Source organism: Gorilla gorilla, chromosome 7, assembly GCF_029281585.2.
Source record: "Gorilla gorilla gorilla isolate KB3781 chromosome 7, NHGRI_mGorGor1-v2.1_pri, whole genome shotgun sequence".
Classification (NCBI taxonomy): Eukaryota; Metazoa; Chordata; class Mammalia; order Primates; family Hominidae; genus Gorilla; species Gorilla gorilla.
The window spans coordinates 52,208,061-52,232,916 of record NC_073231.2 but is presented as its reverse complement, the minus strand read 5'-3'; the positions used below and the strand labels follow the sequence as shown (position 1 = coordinate 52,232,916).

Sequence of the window (24,856 nt, the reverse complement as noted above, 5' to 3'; positions counted from 1 at the left end):
ATGCCAAATTTAACATGTTTGAAATTAACATGTTATTTAATTTGGTAGAATGTCATTCTGGGTTTTTTATAACAATAAATAAACAAGTTGTTTAGCTAAAATAGGGAATGTTGTCATCTTTCCTCTTCTCTGTCATACAAATTTTAGTTTTTAAATATAAAACTCATCTTTTTTTGTTCATTCCCCACAACCCTATACATGTGACACAGAATTCTTACTAAGACTCTTGGCAAAATTGTTAGGCACTTTTCCAATTTTTAAAAAATGTTATGTGATTGTGAATTTTAACTGCCTTGTCAATTTGGAATAATATTGTCAAAAGTGTAATGAAAATGGAAATTTATGAGATTGTAGAAGTATTCATTAAAATTATATTAAATTATGTTTATATACTTGTTCTTATATAAAATTTGGGACAGGACTGGCCATTCTGGCCAAAGTTGAACCATCAAGATCTTTACAAAAATTAGTTCCCAGGTGGTTTCCCCCAAGCCCTCTCCCCTCACATTTCCACTGCTGTGCCATCCCACTGTTCTCCTTCCTGTCTTTCTGGTTTTAAGTCACAAATCAAAGTGTTTTTGCATGGACCCTTCTCTTAGTCCTACAAACTTTGTGTTTGGCTAAGCACACTCTGCATAATCAGTATCTCATTGGAATTAAATTAGGTAATACCTGTACAGCATTTGGCATGTTGCCTAGTAAATAAAACTCATTCAATAAGTAAGAATACTCATGAGCTGTCTTAATACTATTATTTAATTAAATTCTTTCTCATTAACCATAATTAGTACGTACTTTTATGTTGCAAGTCAAAAATGCAGAACCTGAGAATCTCAGATATTAATTAACTTGACCAAAGTCACACAGCAGAAACTGGAATTTTACTCTAATACATCAGCTTTCCAGCTGGTAAGAGTAATTTATCTTGAAGTATGACTATTGACAGACTGAATCCTCCTGGGATATTTACCTTTCACAAATAGCAGCTTGTGAACATGGCATGTATTTAAGGATTATTTTATCAGGGAGAGTTTCTTTTATTTCCTGTGTGTATTCAGGACCAGAATTTTGTTGAGCCAGTTACAACTATTCTAATTAATGAAGATGTAGGCTCTAAGAGAGAAAGCCTGTCCTTTTCCCTTTGAAGGGTTGCTGAAAATGAACTTGCAATAGGCAGATTAATAAGGAAACAAAGCATACAAAATTTATTTAATGTGCACGGGGCAAAATCATGGGAGAGTGATTACCCAATAATTCAGTGAGGTCCAGATACTTATATACCCTTCTTCGTAGGCGATGGGAGAGGTGGGGAATGTAGGAGGTAGTAAAATGTTTATTAGGGAGAATGAATGGGCCCAGGAGACAGAAATTAACTTGTAAATGATTGTCTTGGAATTTGAATGAGCTGGAGAAATAGATATTATCTTGTGGGAAAAGTCCTTCTAGGTGGGTTGCATTCCACAGTCTTCTTTTCTAGGATAGATAATGAGATTTCCAGGGAGGGTAGGGGAAGCAATTGTGTTTTCTTTTGCAGGTCTAGTCTTAAGGTAGATAGGGCATATCAGAGAAAAGCCTCATCCAATATCTGCTGACTTGCAGAAGCCTTTAATTTAAAGTAATCAGTATACCAAAGTGTCATATTTTAAGGGTAAAGTTTCCTGGGCTCCTTCCCAGAAGCCATAAGAAATAAACAAATTAAAAATCTGTGAAACAAGCACACAAATTTCATTTTCTGTACTGAAGTAAATGTAGTATGTTTTCTCCCTAATCTTCCACAATTGCTTTTCTCAACTATAAACCAATTTTTTAAATTTCCATTTAAAAAAAATCTGCAAATTTGACATGGATCTTTAAAATTTTATTGTTTTCTTCAGTGTTCTGGAATTGTGACTAGTTTAATAAAACTATAGCACAGCTAAAATTAGCAGTCAGTTTCCTATTTCCCCCCCTCAAAATGGTGATAGTTTATTTCACTTTAAAGAAATCTCGTGATTTAGTTTAGAAACTAGTGCATTTAGCAGTCTTGAAAGAAGATTGTTTTGAATTTTGAAATTGTTTATTAAAAATTGAGGCTCATAAGTAGTAATGCATTTCAAGGGAAAATAATTTACATTTCCAACTTGGATCCATAGCCATTCCTGTTACTGGCAACCTTTCCACAGGAAATCTTGTATTTCTGGGCCCTTGCCCTGTGATTTATTTCCTCTCCAAAATTTTTTAAATGATACCTCATAAAGGTTAAAGGAAAAATACTGAATCAAAAATGTTATTAAAAAGGAAATTTATATGCTTTTCAAAATACATTTAAAATTAGTGAGATATTATAACTAAATTGACAATTTGAGTAGAGGTGATTTTCTAAGATTTCAATTTATACTTTTTATTACATTAATATTTCTTAATTAAGGTTATGCAAGAATGTGAATATGCATGGGGAGTGAAAATTTCCATTTTTTTACTCTGACATGTTTTTGTTGTTGTTACTGTTGTTTTAGAAGACAGAGTCTTACTCTGTCCCCCAGACTGGAGTCCAGTGGCACTATCCTAGCTTACTGCAGCTTCAAAATCCTGGGCTCAAGTTATCTTCCCACTTCAGCCTCCTGAGTAACTAGGACTACGGGTGCATGCCACCATGCCAGGCTAATTTTTTAACTTTGTTTTTTTAGAGACAGGGTCTCGCTATGTTGCCTAGGCTAGTTTTGAACTTCTGACCTCAAATGATCCACCTGCCTTGGCTCTCAAAGTGCTGGAATTATAGGCATGAGCCACTGTGCCAGGCCTCTGACATACATTAATGCACAGTTCTGCCTCTCATACATATGTTGCGAATATGTACATCTATGTGTCATATGTAATAGACGTGTGTGTATAAATATCAAATACATTGGAAGTGTGAGTTTAGCTTCACAAAGAATGTTGTAGGGGAGGAAAAATAATTTTCTCTCTACCTTTCATAGTTCTTCGTTGGGATGGTCCCCATAGCAAAAGACAAGTTAACAAGAGAAAAACAAACAGAAGTTTAATAACAGGTATACCTCATGTATACATGGGAGATACCTAAGGAATAGTGACTAAATCTGAAAGAGGTAGCTTTGAACTTACTTAGGCTTAAATATAACCATTTTCTACTGAAACAGAAGAAGGGTCTAGGGAAGGCCCAGTTATGGGGAGGTGACCAGGAAAGCACCATAAAAAAAAGGGTAAGATTTGTTGTGCAGATAAAACTATCTGTGATCATCTTCCTTCTCTGCCTAGTACAGAGGGGGAGACACTCTTACAAGTAGAGGTTTCCTTTATGGATGTAAATTTTCCTTATCAAAGGGAAACTTCTACTCGGTTTTCAGAGTTTCTCCTGTGTCTGCGCGCAGTTTCTCAAAATAACCAGATCAAAATAATCCTTATGCCAATGAGACATATTTTGGGGTGATATATTCTGGTCTCCTACAGTTATATTTTGGAGCGGCATATTTTGGGCTCCCACAACATATACAAAATGTTTTAAAAATAGAGGACAGTTAAACCAGAAATTTTCTTTGCCCATTGGACAGAAAAATCACCAAATGTTTGATATTTATTTTGAGAGCAGAACAGTTTTCATTCATTTTTGGACCTAACATAGTTTTTTTGCATATATGTTGATAATTGGTCCTATTTGCTAAATTTACTAATAATCAATAAAATTATACTACACGTGGAGAAATTGAGTTATAAAGTTGCTTGTAAAATATGTTTACTTGTTTACACAGCACTGGAGAGCATGGAAGGATATTATTACAGAGACAATGTTTCTGTGGAAGAATTTCAAGCTCAGATAAATGCAGCCTCACTGGAAAAGGTCAAACAGTACAACCAGAAGCTCAGGTATGTAACAATCCAACTGAAAAATAATGAGTGTCTATATTTTGATAGAAATGTGTTAATAGGACTTTTGATGCTATTTATCATATTAGATTATTAATGACATTTCTTTTGATATAAAGTCCTCAGATTTAGGGTTTAATATTTTAAATATTCTAATTTGCTATACTTTTTCCCAGTAAAAATAATTAAGTAAAAGTGTGTTGACATTTTTATGCAAATTTTAAAATTTCTGAAGAGATAAAGAGAAGGGGTTAAATATATAGTAGACTGTTTCCAAGAAAGAAAATCACTGACATATGTTATAGTGGTGTCCCATATGAGATTTATTGGATTAAGGGTAAAACAGGTTTCTCTATGTACCACCAAATAGCTGGCACCCCCACACAGAGAGAATATGTGTTCAGCATGGAATATATGATTGATCGTGTGCTTGGTATTGAAAAATATTTACTTTCAAATGTGTCCCTTAATGCTTGCATTTTACTGTCTTTTTCCCCCCAAAAAATAGTGTTACTGGTACAATGATAAATGACAGGGAAAATTAACCACAGTAAGTGAAAGGAAATGTATTATAATTCAAAAGCTTTATTTGTCAACAAATTATTAGTGTGTGTGTGAATATATATATGTATATATATTCACACACACATATCTCCTTCTTATCTTATGAATTACCCTGTTGACAGATCACTTTTAAAAACTTAACAAATTAAGGCTTTTATTTTTAAAAGAAAAAATATTTTGTTCTATCTTGAGCCTTAATAAATCAAAAATACTGTTTTGACATTTTTAATTTTTTGTGCTGTCAACTTAAAAGGAAGAACCTGAGGCAAAATTAGTATAAGTAGAGAGTTTATTTGGGCCAAGCTTGAGAATTGCAAGCCAGGAGCATAGATTCAAATTGCTCTGAATATTCACTCAAATTAGCAGCAATTACAAATAGATTTTTAAAGGAAAAAATGGGAGACAAGGAGTGAGCTGATACAAAGTTGTTTGTCAGGCATTCTCACTGATTTACAGAAATAACATTCACAAGTGGTTGGCTGTGCATTGTTAAGCTCTAGGGTGTGGGTTGTAGCATCCAGTGTGGCATCTTTATGTTAAGTTACAGCTACTTATGGTGATAGCCAGCAGTTTCAAGAGATAAATACATAGTGCAAAGGGACTAGGAGGATGTAATTGCTGTTTCATTTTAATGTCTCTCTGGGCCTGTTAATTAAAATAGCTTGCATTCCTCAGATAAAAGTTATTTTCTTCTCTCATTTCCCCCTTTTGATCAAAAATCATTCTTCTTAACAGCATTGATGATCAAAATTTGAGTATCAAGGTGTCCATCATCAGGAAGGCTCATTCCCAAGTAGTTCTGTCAAAGTCATTGATTTATGGCTGCTGTTGCTTGTTGAATCATAGCTAGACTTCAGAGTATCACCAATTTAGTTTCATCAGAAGAAGGAAAACAACAAGAGATAGTGGAAATATAATCCATGTAAGGATTATAACTAAAAATAAAATTTAAATGCCAGAACAACAACAAAGACAAAACTATTCCATTAGGCAGTCAACTAAAAATATCATGAAGAAAATTAAATCCAGGTTCTTCTTTAGAGACTCATAGCTGGGAAGTAATTCAAGATTTAATCCAAATTGTAGGCAAATAATAAAACTCAAAAACAATGGACAAGACTAGAATCTAATAACAGGCATACTATAGTTTTTTTCTGAAACATTTTTTCTTTATCCAGTTCTCCATTTTTACCAAAGACAAATCTTAGTTGAACCAATTTATTTGCAAAATAAGTTTTAGTGTTATGATGCTTTGCCTGCTTATTTGTATAAAGTGCAAGAAGAATAGTGAATGGCCATATAGTCTCTTTTAAGTTGGCTTTACCGGGACTTCCACAGTAGCTTTAGATTCAGCTTTTAAAAGCCCCAAGGCCAGCCAATCCAAGGATTTGCCCTCAGACTGTCTGCAGTACTTGTAAAAAATGGGTGAACTCTGCTCTTCTTGAGATCCCAAAATAACCTGAGGTTCCTGGTCCTGTCAGAAAGTGACATTCTTTAGTTACCATGAGGACAGAAACCTTATAAAGGAATTGTGCAGACAAAGTACCAGAGCAGTCTTTCCAAGGGTTTTTTTAATTGGCTCTACAGAGTCCACATCAATTCCTCAAAGCAGTCTGATTATATCTGAAACTATGCCATTCCAGTCAAAGTTTCAGTAAAAGAACCAGTATATCTAATTATGTATCTTAAAAAAGAATACAGATTTTTGTTGAATTTATATAAACAACTACATTGCTAGAAATTAAGAGTACTCACAAATAGTTCCCAAATTTTGGAGAAATGTGATACAGAGAAAGTCAATTGTTTTGGCTTTACTCACAAAAGTATACTTCACCCAATTGCTATAAGCTATAAATGGCTCACAAAGAAAAAAAATAGTTTTCTTGACTCTAGAAAATAAAACATAAAAAGCATCAGCAATGTCTCAAACAAAAAAATCATTAAAAATTATTTTAGTCCTCTATTAGTTTAGTCTCATGGAATTAATTCTTGTTCCACTTGATGTTGGGTTAGCAATTCTCATGAACATATCAGCTCTTCAGTTAGAATCCTGGAAGTTTTTTCTTAGTCCAGTGGTATGATCTCCAAGTAATCAGAAACCTATATTCACATCAGTCTTTTCCATCCTTGCATGAACTTCTTTGAAGACACAACACTTTAGAATTTTACTTGCTTGTAGAGATCTTTTAGAAGATGCATCAGAATTAAGTAATTAACTGTGCAAATGACTTAAAATGATCATAGTTATATATACAATTGAAAAGTAAATTTGTTTATGTCTGTGGCCTATAATAATTTAACATAATAAGCATAATTATCACTGATAACATATATCAAGGCAAACCAGAATTTTAGAAAGCTCATATAATTTTAGGACACATATTACTAACACATTTATATAAATATACCCAAAGAATGCTAAACACCATTTCTTATTTGATAGTACTTCCTGTATGAATGTAATATACCAAATAAGCCTAATATGTCTGTCTTGGACTTACAGGGGTTACTTTGGGAAACACAGTTTTAGAATTTGAAATGTGATTTGAGGAAGTATGTCAAATATTAAAGGTTTAAAACATTTGTTCAAAATAGGATCATAAGTAACTATAAAATGAGATTCATTTAGCCAAAGTGATAATTCCAAGATTTCAAAAGGCAAAAATCTTTATTCTTTGATAGAGAGAAGACTTAGTTTTTCAAAAAATCAAAATACCTAATAAAGACAGTATGAGACCAACAGAATCTTTCTCTTTTTTGACAGTTTACTCAAAAGGTAAACAAAAGATTTTTATGATCTCATTAATATTGTGTAAAAATCCTATTCAAAAGAAAATACCAAGTTCTACCTTTGCATCAGTATATTATTAATGGTAAAGTTATTTTAATAAAACCTTATAAACAAATCCATCCAATCTTAATCAGCTTTGACCACACAAGATAAGATTTTCATAAACCTTTTATAACCTTTTAAAATTTTCTTTTCTTTTCTTTCTTTCTTTCTTTTTTTTTTTTTTTGGGACAGAGTCTCCCTTTGTTGCCCAGGCTAGAGTGCAATGGCATAGTCTTGGCTCACTGCAACCTCCGCCTCCTGGATTCAAATGATTCTCCTGCCTCAGCCTACCAAGTAGCTGGGACTACAGGCACTTGCCACCACGCCCAGCTAATTTTTGTATTTTTAGTAGAGATGGGGTTTCACTATGTTGGCCAGGCTGGTCTCGAACTCCTGACCTCGTGATCTGCCCACCTCAGCCCCCTAAAGTGTTGGGATTACAAGCATAAGCCACCATGCCTGGCCTAAAATTTTCTATTAGAGAGCAGAACAATGCTCTAAGAAAACCCTGTTATTCTAATAGCATGCCCCAGATCCTGACCCTGCATCAGTGTGCTTTTAATATTAATGTTAAGTTTTTAGAAAAACTAAATAATCCCCTTTTAATTTCAGCTAATTTGATCACAGACAAAATTTCTTTCACAAGATCCATCTTCTGCAAATCTTCTACAGCTTGCTTAAAACATCAGTTGTATCCTACATTTTACCATAGGACAAAAATTTACTTTCCCTTCTCCCTTATTGTGACCATATAAAGTTCTCTCTCAAGTAAAAAAAAAAAATTACTCTATCTTTTCAACTTTCTTTACATCGTATTTTCTTTATATGTTCTGTAATAGACATGTTTCTCTTATATCTGGTAGTTTTAGTTACACGTACTGATTACAGTTTGCATTAGTTTGTTCTCACACTGCTAATAAAGAAATACCCAGGACTGGGTAATTATAAAGGAATGAGGTTTAATTGACTCACAGTTCCATATGGCTGGGGAAGCCTCACAATCGTGGTGGAAGGCAAGGAGGAGCAAGTCACATCTTACATGGCAGCAGGCAAGTAAGAGAGCATGTGCAGGGGAACCCCCATTTAGAAAACCATCAGATCTCTTGAGATTTATTCAATATCATGAGGACAGCATGGGAAAGACTCACCCCCATAATTCAATTACCTCCCACTTGGTCCCTCCCACAACATGTGGGGATTATGGGAGCTAGAATTCCAGATTTAGGTTGGGACACACCCAAACCATATCACAGTTTTAACCTAGTCACTAATTTTCAGTGAAAAACCTAAAAAGTAAGTAATTTTGAACTATTTTATACTAGTATTTTTTGATGGGAAAACCATTTTATAATTCTTTAGAAAGAGGTTTTCTCAATTTCTGTTTACTAACAGATCTAAATATATTTAGTTTTACTATGCCATATAAAAATATGATATTAAAGTATATAAATGTGAATTTATGTTTAACAATTAATGTTTCAGTATTTTAACTTACTTAGAAATGACTCAGACATTTTATGATTAGCTATTACTTAATTTAACATAACACAATCTTAAGACTTTTAAATTACTGAAAAGAATTAGGAAATTATGAAACAGGTACCCTCTATAATGTCTTCCCCAGTTTTCCTAGGTCCCTAATATTTACATGGCATCCAAAGATGGCAATGAAGAGAATGGCCCACCTGGTTCCTGAATTTCCACACCAAGTACAGAGCTCAGAACAGAGGAGAGAGCTGTGAAGAGTATGATTGGAGGATAGGACCACTCCCAGCATGGCCAGGAGGAAAAGCTAGGCCAGGGAGAAAGAGGCCATGTTAAGCTTGATTCTGCTTTTTAGTTGGTGGTCTAGGCTCTGAGGACTTGTCCCCAGGCCTCACTGTGGCCATCTGTCCAGATCCCAGATCTACATGCTCAAATCCAAAGACATAAGCTCACAGACAAATTAAGCAAATATTTAAAAATATCATACAAGCTACAGTTTTATGACCTTAAAACATCTAGCAGAGATAGTATAAACTTGTCTGACCAGCAAACACAGACAAAAATGTCCAAATTATGAAGCTCTTCCTATTTTATTTTACCAACAATTTTTAAACTATCTTTATTCACCAAAGATTACTAAAATCATGTGAATTTGAAAAGCATTTGGTCTAGTTATTTAATTTATGGGTACACTTATGTACAAGCCAGTTTGGTGTTATAGACAACATACAAAAAGATGTGTACACATGTGTACACAAAAATACAGGCAGTCATAAAGATCTTATAGGTTTAGTTTTAAAACTTTAGCCATGAGTCAGATAAAACTCTCTAGTTTAAAAGGACAGTTGTATTCAAACTGTGTCTTTGTAAATGGAAAAGGTTAAAGTTTATCTGTTTCATGTGGCTGAAGCCCTTACTGAATTTTAGAGAAACAGGGTAGCAAATTTGCATCTCAAATCAAAGATAGAAAATGTAGTATTTTTAAAGAATGAATTTGGGTATGCTAGAGGAAGGTTAAAAATGAATTTCAAGGTAACACAAAGTCATAGGAATTTACCATAGAATTTCATAAGGAGGCCAATTTCATTTACATAGGTAGCTTTTAATTTAGTGTCTGTTTTCCAAATGGGCTCAAGGTGGAGCCCATTAAGGAAGAGGGTCAACAAAGTATTTGCAGTTTTTAAAGCTGAATAATTTAAATACGTGAAAAGCAGGCACGGTTGGAAGGCAGAGCATTTAGATTTTTTTAAATCAAGCATTCTGATTTTGCACTGAATCCTGGATTCTCCCCTCACAAAGAAAGGGAAACACCATGGGACCAGGCCAAGCAATGCTTCTACAGTGCACTGTGCTACAAAGACATTTCTCCAAGGTTTAAACCTCACCTGTCTCATCTAAACTCCCAAGGAAATGAGTAGTGTCCTGTAGCAATAACCATTTATTGTAAACAATAGCCCTCAGCCACCTCCAAAACTGCAGCTCTGCCAGTGACTCTCCAGTCATCACATACATCACGGTCAAGTTCTCTCTCAGTACAAAGTAATCTCTGGTAGTCCTGAAAGCCAAGGAGATCAGGTAACACAGTACAAAAGACAGCGGTAGGGTATGAGACCTCAGAGGAATCTGTCCATGACTCTCTAGACTTTACAGGAAAACAGATGACCCAAAAAAGGGGTCAGTGGCACCTTTTTCTGTATTTCTTAAACAGTCTGAGTCATTAGATATCTCTCCCAGATCATTTTATGTGGTACCTAAGATGGCAAAGAGGAAAAAGGAGTCAGGAAGAATAGAAGTAAACAATAGAACAATTTTTAAGAAAGAAAGTAAGCAGAGGGAACAAGCAGATAATTAATGAAGGATTTCCATCCACAGGAAAATAGTAGTCCCCAAAACAGGATCCAAAGAGAAAAAGCAGAAAGGCCTTAATATGTGTTTTATATATATATATATATATATATACATACACACACACACACACACATATATATACACACACACTATATATATTAATATATGTATATAATGTGTTTGTGTGTGTGTGTACTTGAATATCAGCTTTTAGTCAAGCTGACTTCTGACCATAGCATCCTTTTAAAAAATACATTTTAATAAATCTTTTCTTGTCAGATTATAGCCAAGAAAAACAGCTGGTAATCTGGCTTTTTTTTCTTTCTTTTTTCTTTTTCTTTTTTTTGAGACGGAGTTTCACTCTTGTTGCCCAGGCGGGAGTGTAGTGGCACGATCTTGGCTCACCTCAACCTCCACCTCCTGGGTTCAAATGATTCTCCTGCCTCAGCCTCCCGAGTAGCTGGGATTACAGGCATGTGCCACCACGCCAGGCTAATTTTGTATTTTTAGTAGAGGCGGGGTTTCTCCATGTTGGTCAGGCTGGTCTCGAACTCCCAACCTCAGGTGATCTGCCCGCCTCAGCCTCCCAAAATTCTGGGATTACAGGTGTGAGCCACTGAGCCCAGCCAAACCTTTCTTTTTTTTTTTTTTTTTTTTTTTTTTTTTACCAAAGGCGCTCTCCTGAGTAGCAAAGTCAAAAGTCACAAAAATATTAAACCAAAAGGAGCTAATTCCCTAATCAGGAATAAAACCCAGGCCCTGGTGGTAAAAGCACAAAATCATAGCCACTAGACCACAGAGTGCAAGGCTTTCTTACTTTTGCCTCTTTTTTTTGGTTTTTAAATCTTGCTGGGTATTCAAAGCAGCCTGTTTGAGCATTTAGAGGATTTTAACTTGATTCAGATCTAATCTCAGCAGGAGTGCTGCCTCAGCTCATTCCCTGGATGTTAGCATTTCAACATCAGCATCAAAAATTAGTCTTGGTTTAAAGAAAATGGTTGGATCTACATGTTTATAATCTCAGTAGTTTTATTTTCATTCATTTCCCCATTTTAGACTATTAGTCTTTTAATTACCTGTTATATCGACCTAAGCAATTGTCAGCTAGGCAACACAGGTGTATTTTGGAGACCCATCTTGTTCATTGGGTGGTGTTTTTATTCATTTATTTATTTACTTAAGTTTCTCTTTTTTATCCCCCATCCCCTCGGTGTTTTCACGGACGGGTTTTTTAGTTGAGCAAAGAATAGTTTGAGAACCAGGCATTCCCCAGAACCAGAAGTTGCTCACAGCGACTCCAGGACTGGAGTCACTATGTCACAAGAGGAGTTTCAGGGAGGGAGTCAAACACCTAGGGAATTCCCTGTGGTGGTGGTGATGGGTATGTACTGTTTACCTCCTGAATGGAGGCAATTGTCTCAGGATTTCTTTTAGAAGTTTTTTTTCCAGTACCATTGGAAGTAGGTCTTTAATTATCTGGTTCCAAAACCAGCTTTTCCTTATTGTGCACAAAAATAAATTATTTTAGGTATTTCAAAAGATCCCCAGTTTTGGCAAGGTTTATTGTTTGACTATTCCGTGTTAGGTGGGTCCACTTTCCTAGATATTTACAAGAAGATGTCCATAGTGTTATATATAAATTCAGCTGATGTTTAATAGGAGCTGCTCACAGATGAAAAATGAAGCCCAAATTTCAAAAATAGGAAAGTATCTGCAATGTTTTAAAGCATGCTGTGTAAAACCAGACCACTGGTGCCTAACTGGCAATCCTTACCCAAACCTCTGCTGTAGACAGGGGCAGGCAAACTTTGACCTGAAGCCCTGGTCCTGAGACAGGCTGAAGGAGGCAGTCCTCTGCAGAGCTCTTTGCCTGAATCATCTGTCTAAAGACAGAGACTGAAGCCCTCATTCGTAAAGGAAAGAGAGAGGGTTTGAAAAACAGCCCAAATAAAGTATAGACCTTCGACCAAAGACTGGGAGGTCTGAATTCAGGTGAACTCACCTGAAACACCCAATAGGACTTCTGAAGATGGAATGTTTGTGCTGGTACCAAGCCCTGCTTTCAGAGAAAAACACCAGGTGGTCCGGGGGAGTCACTCTGAAATCTGCCAAGTTATGCCAAATATATCGACCTAAAAGGAAGAAACGAAAGCAAAATTAATATAAGTAGAGAGTTTATTTGGGCCAAGCTTGAGGATTGCAACCTAGGAGCATGGATTCAAGTTGCCCTGAATAAACACTTTGATTAGCAGCAGTTAGGAGTGGATTTTTAAAGGGAAGAAAGAGGGATGGGGAGTTAATCTTGACTTCTTAAGAAGTATGTCTACTGACTAAGAAACATTGATTTAAGAAGTTTAAGTCCAATCTTGCAAAAATCTTTCAATTGTCAATTGTCATCACAAGAGAAATTTTGCCTTGATATCTGACAAAATATATTCTTCTGTGGCTGGATGCAGTGACTTATGCCTATAATCCCAGCACTTTGGGAGGCTGAGGTAGAAGGATCACTTCAGCCCAGGAGTTCAAGACCAGCTTGGGCAAATAGGGAGACCCTGTCTCTACATTTTTTTTTTAATAGCCAGGTGTGATGGCCCAGTTATTCCAGAGGCTGAGGTGGGTGTATGCCTTAAGCTGTGGAGGTCAAGGCTGCAGTGAACTGTGATCATACAGCGCAGCACTCCAGCCTGGGTGACAGAGAAAAAAAATAAAAGTTAAAAATTTATTCTTACGTTAGTTTTAAACAAAATACAAAATTAAAGCATTTGTAGAGAACTTGTGGCTCTGAGAATATAACTCTTGACTCCAGTTTAAGAAAATGGGTCTACATCATTGCTGTAGTAATTTAATCTCCTTGTTGGGAAGAACCAGAGTTGTTTGAATTTACTGAGAATTTTGCTTCCAAATAATAATTTTAAGCCACGATTCACACTGTGTCACTGTCCTGCTCAAAGCACTTTAGTGATGTCTTATTCCCACCTCCTAAAAAGGTCACAAACTCCTCAGCATGGCAGTTGGGATCTTTCATGACTTGGCCCAAGATTGCTTTTGTCTACTGTCTATGGATGCATCAGCAGTGATGTGTTCTCCTCTTTTTTTTTTTTTTTTGGAGACAGAGTCTCACTCTGTCACCCAGGCTGGAGTGCAGTGCAGTGGTGCAATCTTGGCTCACTACAACCTCTGCCTCCCAGGTTCAAGCTATTCTCCTGTCCCAGCCTCCCCAGTAGCTGGGACTATAGGCATGCCACCATGCCCAGCTAATTTTTGTATTTTTTGGTAGAGACGGAGTTTCACCATGTTGGCCAGATTGGTCTTGAACTCCTGACCTCAGGTGATCTGCCCACCTTGGCCTCCCGAAGTTCTGGGATTACAGGCATGAGACACCTTGCCTGACCCTCATTTCTAATCATGTGCTGTATTTGCCTTCTTCCATGACTTTTCACCTCTCACTTAGCATCTGCTTCCAACTGTTTATAAAACTACTCTTGGTGTAAATCAATGTCCAGTTCTAGTATAGTTCCCTTTGTAAAATATTTTTCTTTTAGTATTGGACTGGAATAAAACCTGAGCACTAGAATTTTAGAAAGCTTCTTAGGAGATTCTACTGTGCACCCCAAATTGGAAACAAATCCCCTAAAGTGGTTCTTAAAATATGACCCCGAGACAAACGTCATCTGTATCATCTGCAGACTTGCTAAAAGCTCTTGGATGGGCCCAGCAGCCTTTGTTTTAATAAACTTGGTGGGTGATTCTTATGCACATTCAAATTTCAGAACCATTGCCCTTGGCCAAAATGAATATCAGATCATTCTACTAGTCTTTAAATGTGCTTTATTTATGGTTATTACAGAATTCAGTGTTCCCTGAAAATGATACAGCTATGTGTACAGATTTCTCATCTTTTTATTCTAGTATAACCTCTTTGATACATGTCCTACGTTTATCTTGGTATCACCCATTGTGTTTATCAAAGTATTTTGCCTAAGAATCTCTCCACAAATATATGTGTAGTGCATTAAAGCTTTTAGGTATAACTAGCAGGGAGAAATGGGAATGTGACATACCAGTCACACTCCTGTGGATCTTTTATTAAAAAACAGAAATGTAATATATACTCATATAAAACAGATAGCTGACAAGATGTTTTTAATAATGATACTTTATTAAGAAAATAGCATGAGCATTAATTACATGATACCCTGTTCTCCTAAGAAAACATTTTAATGTCTCTTTCTTGGAGAAAGCATTTTTAAATGTACAATCTCCAGTACAAATTAGGTGCCTTTGTCAGAATTACCTGCTGTATATCCTCCTTGTTGTGTATTAGATTTCCTTTGCACAGGAAGACAATTATCTTCCTTTTGACTTTCAATAATGCCGTCTCATTTTGCTTGCTTCTTGGGTAAGGTGTTGATTTCTTCCTTTATTTTTCCTGTTAATCTGTAACCACAAATACTCCTAAATTGCTTTTGGGCAATCGGCTCTTGGTTTTACGGGCCACAAGCCCACACTGACCAATTCTTTATAGGGGCTGTTACTGCCTGTGTTAAAAAGTCACCCTGAGGTGTCAGTCTTTCCTTAATAACCGAGTGCCTTTTTCACACTTTCATTTCAAACCGTTTTATTCTGGAAAGTAATTTGTTTACTTACTAGTTGGACCTCAGAAGATGACTTTTTTTTTTTTTTTAACTTACAACAAACTCTTTATCATTGTCTTAGAAAGCATGCTTTAGATTATAAGTTTCAGAAACCAAACTCAAACTGGCATAAGTAAAATACTGACTTGGCTCGTCTAACGGAGATATCCAGGCTGTGGCCACTTCAGGCACAGCTCTATCCAGGGGGATTACAGGTCCTCAAGATACCGTTTCTCTCTCCATCTGCTGGTGTTTCTTTCCTCTGTGTGGCCTTCCTTTTTGGGTAAAGATGTTCCTACAAACGAGTGTTCTATTCTCAGAAGAAGAGGAGAAGGTGAAACCACCATTCCTTTCTGAGAGCCCCAGTGAAGGACCTGGGGAGGCAATCAGCCAGACCCAGGCCACGCACCCATTCCTGGGTGGGCCTGGCACTAGATGACACCAAGGGACTGTCACCAAGAGTGAGGGTCAGAATGCTGGACAAGCAAAGTCAATGAATTTCACTACAATTATGGAGTTTGTTCCAGAGATGTGGAACAAACTCCATAACTGGAGATGGAACAGACGTGGAACAGACATGCTGTTCCAGAACAGCAAAGAGGTGGAAGTCATTTTCTACTTAAAAGAAAAAGATAACCACAATACCTACCAAATTTTAAGAACATATTAAGAGTCAGTCACAATGTTAGGTGAGTTATATGGATTGTTTGAAAACCCAGTGAATTCCATATTATTATTTCCATTTTAAGGGGAATTTAAGGTTAGCCAGATAATCAGTGGGAAAATCAGAATTTAAATCAAAGACATTTTCTCTTTATTATCCATATTGTTTATACTATATTAGGCCATCTGAGTCAATGGAGTGAACAGTAGACGGTGAGAACAAATTCTGTGTTACTAACCTTTGGTGTCAGATATTATCAGTTGCCCCCAGCTGCCCTGATTCCGTTCCATCAGGTATTTATTTATCCAGTCGATGTTCAGGAGATCTTCATTCTTGTGAGAATGAGAAAGACAGAAAATGAACAAGTAAACAAGTCCATAAACAAAGTCTTTTAGATGGTGGAAAATGCAGTGAAGAAAATATAAAACAAGCTGATCTACTAGGAGGTTAGTAATTCAGAGGAGGTAGTTAAGGATGACTTAAATACTAGGTGATATTTGAACATTAGCCTGAATCATAAGGAGACAGCTTTTCTAAAATCTTGGGTAAGATCTTTCCAGAGCCAGTGAATGGATGCACTCAAGTCATAGGAATAAGCTTGTCATGTTTGAGGAAGACAGAGAAGGCCAGTGGGAGTCCAGCACATTGAGTAGAAGGGTGTGTGTTGAGAGGGATGGACAGAGCCCCAGTCATGTAGGGCTGTATGTAGGCCATTGTAGGAAGCTGCTATTTTATTGTAAACACAATGGAGAGGCCACTGAAGGGTTTTATTGAGTTATTGCTGTCCCTTTGTGTTTCATGCATCGATTATCAGTAGTCATGAAAATAGTTAAAGTTTGCACAAGGCTGTAGTGAAGCCGGCCAAGGCCACATGGCTGGCCTGACCATTTCCCCCCGGTATCCTGTGGAAACATGAACAGAGACAGGCACCTGGAGAGCCTTTGCCACATGCATTATAGCCTTAATCCTAGTTGCCTGGAGAAAACCTGGTTTGCTTTTTGACCCCAGTGAATAAACTGAGCTAGCAGAAATGCTTAACAGCTGTTTCCACAATATAACCTCCTCCTGGGCCAAGTCAGTTGATTGATTTCTTTCTATTTATTAAAGAGTAACAGCATGTAAAGTGTTTAACTCTGGAATTCTGACAAAGAAATTCAGGGGATGGGGCATTTTTATCCCCTCCATTCACCATTCTCACCCTGTTTTGTCTTCTCTTTTCTCTCTTACCTAAGTCTTTCCTTTTAGTCTCTCTGGCCATGAGCTATCATCCCTATCAGCCTCATTTTTCCCTGCCCCACTTAAAGGTAATATATCTTTACCAAACCCACTCGTTTTAATGTATTCTGCTTATTGGCAGGAAGCATCAATGCATGGCAAAAGCACAACTGCACTTACATTTACAGATAAAATGTAAATGTGAACAGTGTTCTTCGTGTCAAAGTATTCCTTTCAGATTTGAAGGGTTTAGATTATTGTGTTTAGAATATTATTTTCAGTATAAAATAGTAAAATGAGATAAAAATCAAAAAGAGAAACAAGTTATATGTTAGCTACTGAGATTATTTTTGCATGAAGTGACAACTTTATACTGAATTTTGGGGGCTTATGATTTGGCATATCTGAATGTAAATTCATCATCTTTACTGAAAGGAAAGAAGAAACTTTTTCAAAGCAAGTATTCTCTGATGGTGTGCCTTCATCGATAAAGAATGGCACATTTTCTTTAAAGAAAGTTTTAAAAGCCAAATATATTTTATGTAATGAGTAGAAGGAAGATAGATATTTTATTCATGTTAACAAGAAATGCTACACAAATACTAATCTGAGAACCATGTATTTTGGACAATTTTTTCAACTGAGAAATGTCTGGCCAGAAGTGTGTTTTCACTGTTCTTATGATAGTGTATCTATGAAATGTGTCACTTCTCACTACTTCTGCAGGAAAAAAAAAAAAATCGGTAGCTGTGCTCTCCTGAAATGTGATGAATATGAAGAATGCCATGGACTTACTGCCATTTCATGTCTTTAAGTGCAGCTGAGGAACAGCATGAGAAAGTGAAGGGACAGTGGGACTTCAGCTTCCATGCCCTGTCTCTGAGTGTCGGCACATCTCCCCATCCCCTTCTCTTTCTTCCCTGAGCCCTCAGCTCTGTGTCACATCCCTTGTCTGACAACAAACAGTATATAGAAATGGAAAATTTTGTGTTCTATTCATAAGGATCTTGGAAACTACCTGAAACCACAAGAGTATAGCTTAAAATCTGAGAGCGAGAACAAGAGAGAGAGAAAGAGAGAGGGAGAAAGAGAATATTAATTAGCATGTAAAGAATGCCTTTGTCCTTAAATTGTTTTTATTTATAGAGCTACAGCTTTTAGAGATATTACGTGATGTGATTTCTTTTTAAATTAACGAGAAACATTCCAGATGCATATTTATCTCCTCTATAGCAGTTTTATTTTTGTTTTCTCTTTTAGCAGAATTTCATTTTTTAATATCTTAAGATGCATTCATATTTTGCTTTCTTTAGGACTAGCTGTAAATCAAATGTGTATATTCATATTCAATTCATTTCTGTGTGCAGGCTTGGAAATCAGAGTTGTCATAGTTGTATGTTTTGTTTTATTTGAGAAGTGATTCTCCCCTGGTAGGAGAAAACAACTAAATCTACAAAGAGTTTGAATTAGTTTATAATGCTTGAAAGTTTTGTGGATGTCTTTCCTACACATGAAATTTATGAAAGATCTACCATTTACAAAATAGGTTATACTCAAATGCCAAATTCTTGCACAAAGTAAAACTAAAGAACTGCGGGTACTTGCATGTGTTCAACAAATACTGTGCTCCTATCAAGTACCAAGGACAGCACCTCGCGCCCGAGAGCCTCACGAGAGTTAAATTGCTGCTTGCCAAGAACATTTTGTCTGTAGGTTATGATAAATATTAAACAAAATTTTAACTAATAATTTATAGCAACATGTGAGACAAATTATGTAGGGAAAGTGTAAAGTGCTATGCATGAGTACAAGAAGATAATCAATCTTAAGCCATTGGGGATGTGGCGGTGTTTGAAGGTTTCAGGAATGAATTAGAGGAACCAGTCTTTAATCTGAGATCTGAAAGAGGAGTTAAGGTTATAGTATTTGGGGGAGAAGGGATATTTTCTAGCAGAGGGAACAGCATGGCGGGAAAATCCTAAAGGGGAAAGGAGAAATTGTAAAGTTATGGAAGCTGGAATTCAAGAGGAAGAGGGACCTGGAACATATTTGTGACCAGAATCAACATATTTTCTTTTACCTTCTTTGCATCCAGCTCTTCCTCAACTCCTTTTAACCCAGCCTTCACCCAGGACATGCTTCAGCTCCATTTCTATTTGCTCAAATAGTGTGATTATTTATGACCGATTTCAAATGTATCTTCTTGCAGAATGCCTTTAGTTATAGCTTCAGCTGGAATTAATCAATCACTCTCTTCTTTAAAACCTAATAACCTCTTTGATTTCATGTGTTTTAATTGGACTTGTTGGTTATTTGTCTGACTTCCTCAATACATATTGAAGGCAACCATGTCCTAGTTCCTCACTGTGCTTGGTACAAAGTTAGTACCATAAAAATAGTTGAACTGAATTGGAAACCAGATTAGTCATAACACATTGGCCATCTTTTCTGTGGTATTATCATTTTATTGAATTTATTCCAGTATCCAGCCTACTTTGTTTTATATCCAAAAAATTCCAGGCCATTTGAAAGGTGCAGATGCTGACTCTGTTGGAGACATCTCAAGAAAATTCATCAGCATAGCCAAGGTTCATAAATTTCACATGAGGCAAGATCAGATAAAGTTGAAATTGTAGTGACACTTTGAAAGCAATATATATCTTCTTAATTTGAAACATAGTATAATTCTATGAAACCTTGCCACCATTGCTTTACTGAGAATGTGATATAACTGCACGTACATTTATGCATGTAGTATTATGTAACTTACCTGGACTGGACTTATTCTTATTTTAATTCAGACTAATTCATTTGCCCTTAAGAAGTTGTAATTATAACTAATATCTATTTTACTTTCATGTTAGAAATTTTTAATGCAATTTTTAGGTAAGGGCAACAAATGAGATTAGAATTGTTTACCTATGGGTTTTTTATTTTTGTGATAAGTCCTTCGTTGTGATAATATTTTTAAGGATGAATAGATATGCTGGCTGACAAGTAGGAGCAGATGAAATCATCTTCAAAAAGAATTCTTTGAAGAGAACCTCCTCTGTCTCAAAGCTAATACAAGCCATTGTTTTCACCAAAGCAAAGGGAAGATCAAAGTATTTGTGCTCTGAATTTCCTTTGGAAATAAATGAAAGTTGGAAGTGTCAAAGGAAAAATAAGCATACCCCAAAAAGGTAGTTAGGGAAATATACTCAGTGAGGAAAAATTGTCAGTGCTTATGGAAGCAAGATTGATTTTTATTTTTAACTCTGCTGACTTTTCTATCTGATCACAAGGACAATCCATCTTAAAAATATATTCAAGGCATCTTAGTCAAGCTCCTTCAGTGATTTTTTTTCCTATTGCTTTTGCTCTGCTCCTTTTTGCTGACATTTCAGACTTCTTTTGTTTTGTGGATGTACCCTGCAGGTGAATGAGTGATTAAAAATTACACTTTCAAAGCTTTATCCCTGCACCTGTCACGAAATTTAGCTTGCAGCCAGAGCTTTTGATAGAAAAGCCGTGATTTTAACTTAGAAGAAATTAATATGGATTTACTGAAACTCATGATTTGTGTAAAGAATAGATCTTTAGATTTATAAAATTAGCTGCCTGGTTAAATGCTGCCCCACCTCCCCCCCACACCAAACTTCAAGTAGGGGCACAGTTCTATGTTATGTAGATTCAAGTTTCTGAAATTCTGTCAGTCATTTAGGAAAAGAATCAACACATTTTGGCTTGGCTTGGCTTTTCATAATTTTAGTTAGAATGACATCCATTTCACTTTCCTTGGCCAATTCCTACCCATCTTTTCTCACATGCCCCTAAATTTGCCACCACTTTCCCCACTGAGGTCTTCCTACTCCCCTATATCAGTCTTTTAAAAATAATCCTATTCCATGATTCTATCATAACACTTAACCCATTATGCTTTACATACTTTTTGTGTCTGTTTCTCCTTTCACCTTGTCTTTTTTTGTTGTTGTTGTTTGTTGCTTGTTGACAAAGCAGCTACTAATAGATGATTATTAATAAATGTTTGTATGTATGTAAATGCTCAAAAGCCAGGGCAACCATACCAGGACACAAGATATAAACAGAGGCAGGTTCTTGACTCACATCATGATGACTTAGCAGATGGGTCTTCCTAGCTCCTTCCATTCTGTTTTGTGAACTATTCTTTATGGCTTAACAATATTGTGCACTTGTATGCAAGCGCAGGAATGTGCACAGCACTGAGGATACAGAGATGAACCGGACAATATGCTCTTGAGAATTTTAAAAGGAAGAGTCAATGAAACCAACAGGTTATTTTGAAATACTCTACCGAACGCCATGGCTGGTGTAACAGGATGCCTGAGATGCCCGAGGAGCACAGGACAGGAGCATTTAGGAAACACTGAGGAGTCCGGGGACTGGGGGCAGTTCTGACAGATGACTACCGGTGGGCCAGGTGGAGAGCAGTGGAGAAGCTGTTTCAGAGAGAGAAAACAATACAATCCAAGGCATTGTGGGACTATAATATGTGGGAAGGGGCTGAAAGTGAAGTTGGGGGATTGAGGGGCAGGAGCTGGCCACAGAGGACCTCAGATGCCAGCCGAGACACTTCAGCAGAAGCCTGTAAGTGAGGCAACTGGCTTGTGACTTCTAAGTGGGGCAGGCCGGGGTCGGAGAGGATGCATATTCAACTGTGCACCCTGTGGTACCATTGAGGACAAATTAGGGGTGAGGAGAAGATGAGCCAGAGATACTGGTTAGGAAACATAAAATATTTCAGGCAAGCGATAATGAGAACCCTAAGTAGATACAAATGGAGATGGAGTGGAAGAAAAAGGCAGAAGGAACTGAAATAGTTGGAGTCTTACTGTTACTTGAAAACAAAAGAAAGTATTTCTGGTGTGAGACTGAATCAGGCCCACTAAAGTGTTCCTGCTCTCGTAATGAATGTTCCTCATGCAATATTTCACATGGTCAGGGAAGAAGGATTCATCTGTATCAATTTTAAATGCCATCAAAATGCATTACCAGCCATATTCTTTGTATCAAATTCCAAAAAAGTATCAAAATATATAGTATATAATATTATATATGATAACATATAATTTTAACTGTATAATGATAAATATATATGTTTAAATATAAAATGTTTTAATAGAATAAAGCAGAGCTTAGTATATTTTCTTCTGTCTATTTAAATATTAAGACATTTCAATCAAGCAGAATTGAAAGCCTATAGTTCTATTCCATTCATAATATATTTCATATGATTGTAAAGGAAATCCCAGAAATTTGTGAGATTGTATACACATTAATTCATAATCCCAGAACTTGGGAGATTGTGTACACATTAATATTTGAAAAAAATCTGGGATGTGCTTCAGTTCCTGTAAACTTTGAACTTCATGTACTTGAGATATCAGTGAACTCAAATGTAAAATTAGATGCATTCAGAAAACACAATGAGAGATGACAGAGGAACAAATCCCTTTCTAGTCTTAAGGAGCAGTATTTTCAGTAGATCTAATATGACATTCATTGCATATCTTCTGAGCCAGGTATGAAAAAATATAGAAATATGCTTAATAGACCAAATGACATTTAGGTTATGGGGAGAAAGTTTTCAGTTTGTTTTGGGTAAATATGAAATTTCTACAGTGGGGTGAGTGAGAAGACACAGAAAGTTAATGATGTGGAATTGCTGCATTAATATACTGGAAGATGGAGAGTTGGCCAAACTTGGATTCCAATCCCCACCCTTCCATTGACTAGCTTGAAAATATTAAGAAATTGCCCCCAACAGGCTTGATATTAATATTTTCAAGCCTGTTTTCTAATCTGTCCATTCAGGCTAGTGATGCTTCACAGACTGTCACGAGCATTAGCTGAGAAGAGGTATGTATCATCCTCAGTATTTGCCTAACCTATAGAATGGCTAACCACAGAGATTTGTATCTGAAGATGGGTTTCATGGAAGGTAGCTTTCATGAGTTTTTCTGCAGAGCAACTTATTCAGAGAACAAAATTAACATCAAGAGTTTCTCCAGGGTGCTTGGTATTGAGGCAACAGGCCCCACTGAGTAGAAAAGACGTAGAAGTAACTTGCATGAAATAGCTATGCAAAATGCAACTGGAAGACCCTTGTTTGCACGCAGACATGTTCCTGAGAATAATGTAGATACTGCATTTGATTTCACACTAGTAAACATTATAAAGATAGAGACAATTGTTAAAAAAAAAAAAAAAAAACTATCCAGAAGAATGTACAGCTTCAGCTGTGCTTCCAGTCCTGGATTTAGCCCAAAGACAGAAAAGATAATTGCCCAGATCTGCTGAGAACAATGATACAAAGGCTGAGAACAAAGGCCTACAAGTACCTCCAATGGGAGTATTTGAAGTAGGAACTTTTTATGCAATGTGTGATTGAAAGCTATTTGAAAAGTATCACAGTCAGGTCTGTTTTACTATGCCTTGAATGCTACCAGATTCTGTAGGCAGTTAATAAAGAATTGCTATTAAGTCATTTCTGTTATTTTGCAATCAAAAATAAAAGTTGTGGCCAGGTGTGGTGGCTCACACCTGTAATCCCAGAGCTTTGGGAGACTAAGGCAATAGGATCACTTGAGGGCAGGAGTTTGAGACCTGCCTGGGCAACATAGAGAGACCTTCACCCCTCATCTCTACAAAATGTTTTAAAAATTAGCCCCATGGTGGCACATGCCTATAGTCCCAACTACTCAGGTAAGTGAGGTGGGAGGATCACCTGAGCCCAGGAGTTTGAGATTATAGCAAGCTATGATTGCATCATTGCACTCCATTCTGAATGACACAGTAAGGCCCTGTCTCTTAAAGAAGTTGTAAATGAAATAGTAATTCCCCAAACTCAACATCTTTCCATGTACTTTTTTTTCCAACTTTTATTTTAAGTTCTGGGATACATGTGCAGGATATGCAGGTTTGTTACATAGGTAAATGTGTGCCATTGTGGTTTACTGTACAGATCATCCCATCACCTAGGTATTAAGCCCAGGATCCATTAGCTATTCTTCCTGCTGTTCTCCCTCCCACAACACCATAAAACAGGCTCCAATGTGTGTAGTTCCCCCAACCCCCTTGCTCTATGGGTTCTCAGCATTTAGCTTCCACTTACAAGTGAGAACATGCAGTGTTTGGTTTTCTGTTCTGGCATTAGTTTGCTGAGGCTAATGGCTTGCAACATCATCCATGTCCCTGCAAAGGACATGATCTCATTCCTCTTTATGGCTGCATAGTATTCCATGGTTTATATATACCACATTTTCTTTATCCAGTCTATCACTGATGGACTTTTGAGTTGATTCCATGTCTTTGCTATTGTGAATAGTGCTGCAATGAACATATATGTGCATGCATCTTTATAATACCTTTGGGTGTATACCCAATAATGGGATTGCTGGGTCAAATGGTATTTCTGCCTCTAGGTCTATGAGAAATTGCCATACTGTCTTCCGCAATGGTTGAACTAATTTACACTCTCACCAACAGTGTAAAAGTGTTTCCTTTTTCTCTGCAACCTCATCAGCATCTGTTATTTTTTTGACTTTTTAATTGCCATTTTGACTGGTATGAGATGGTATCTCATTGCGGTTTTGATTTGCATTTATCTAATGATCAGTGATGTTGAGCTTTTTTTCATAGGCTTGTTGTCTGTATGTATGCGTTCTTTTGAGAACTATCTGTTCATGTCCTTTGCCCATTTTTAAATGGGGTTGCTTGTTTTTTTTTCTT

General features: G+C 36.6%; 1 protein-coding gene across 1 annotated transcript in view; it reads left to right on the top strand.

Moving 5' to 3' along the window:
- The window catches only part of PREX2 (phosphatidylinositol-3,4,5-trisphosphate dependent Rac exchange factor 2), a 285,220-nt gene that overhangs the window by 201,607 nt on the left and 58,757 nt on the right, over positions 1-24,856 (top strand). The window contains exon 35 of the mRNA XM_019032811.4: positions 3,747-3,861. Within this exon, the coding sequence (XP_018888356.4) occupies positions 3,747-3,861 (115 nt within the window). The remainder of the gene's footprint in view (positions 1-3,746; positions 3,862-24,856) is intronic.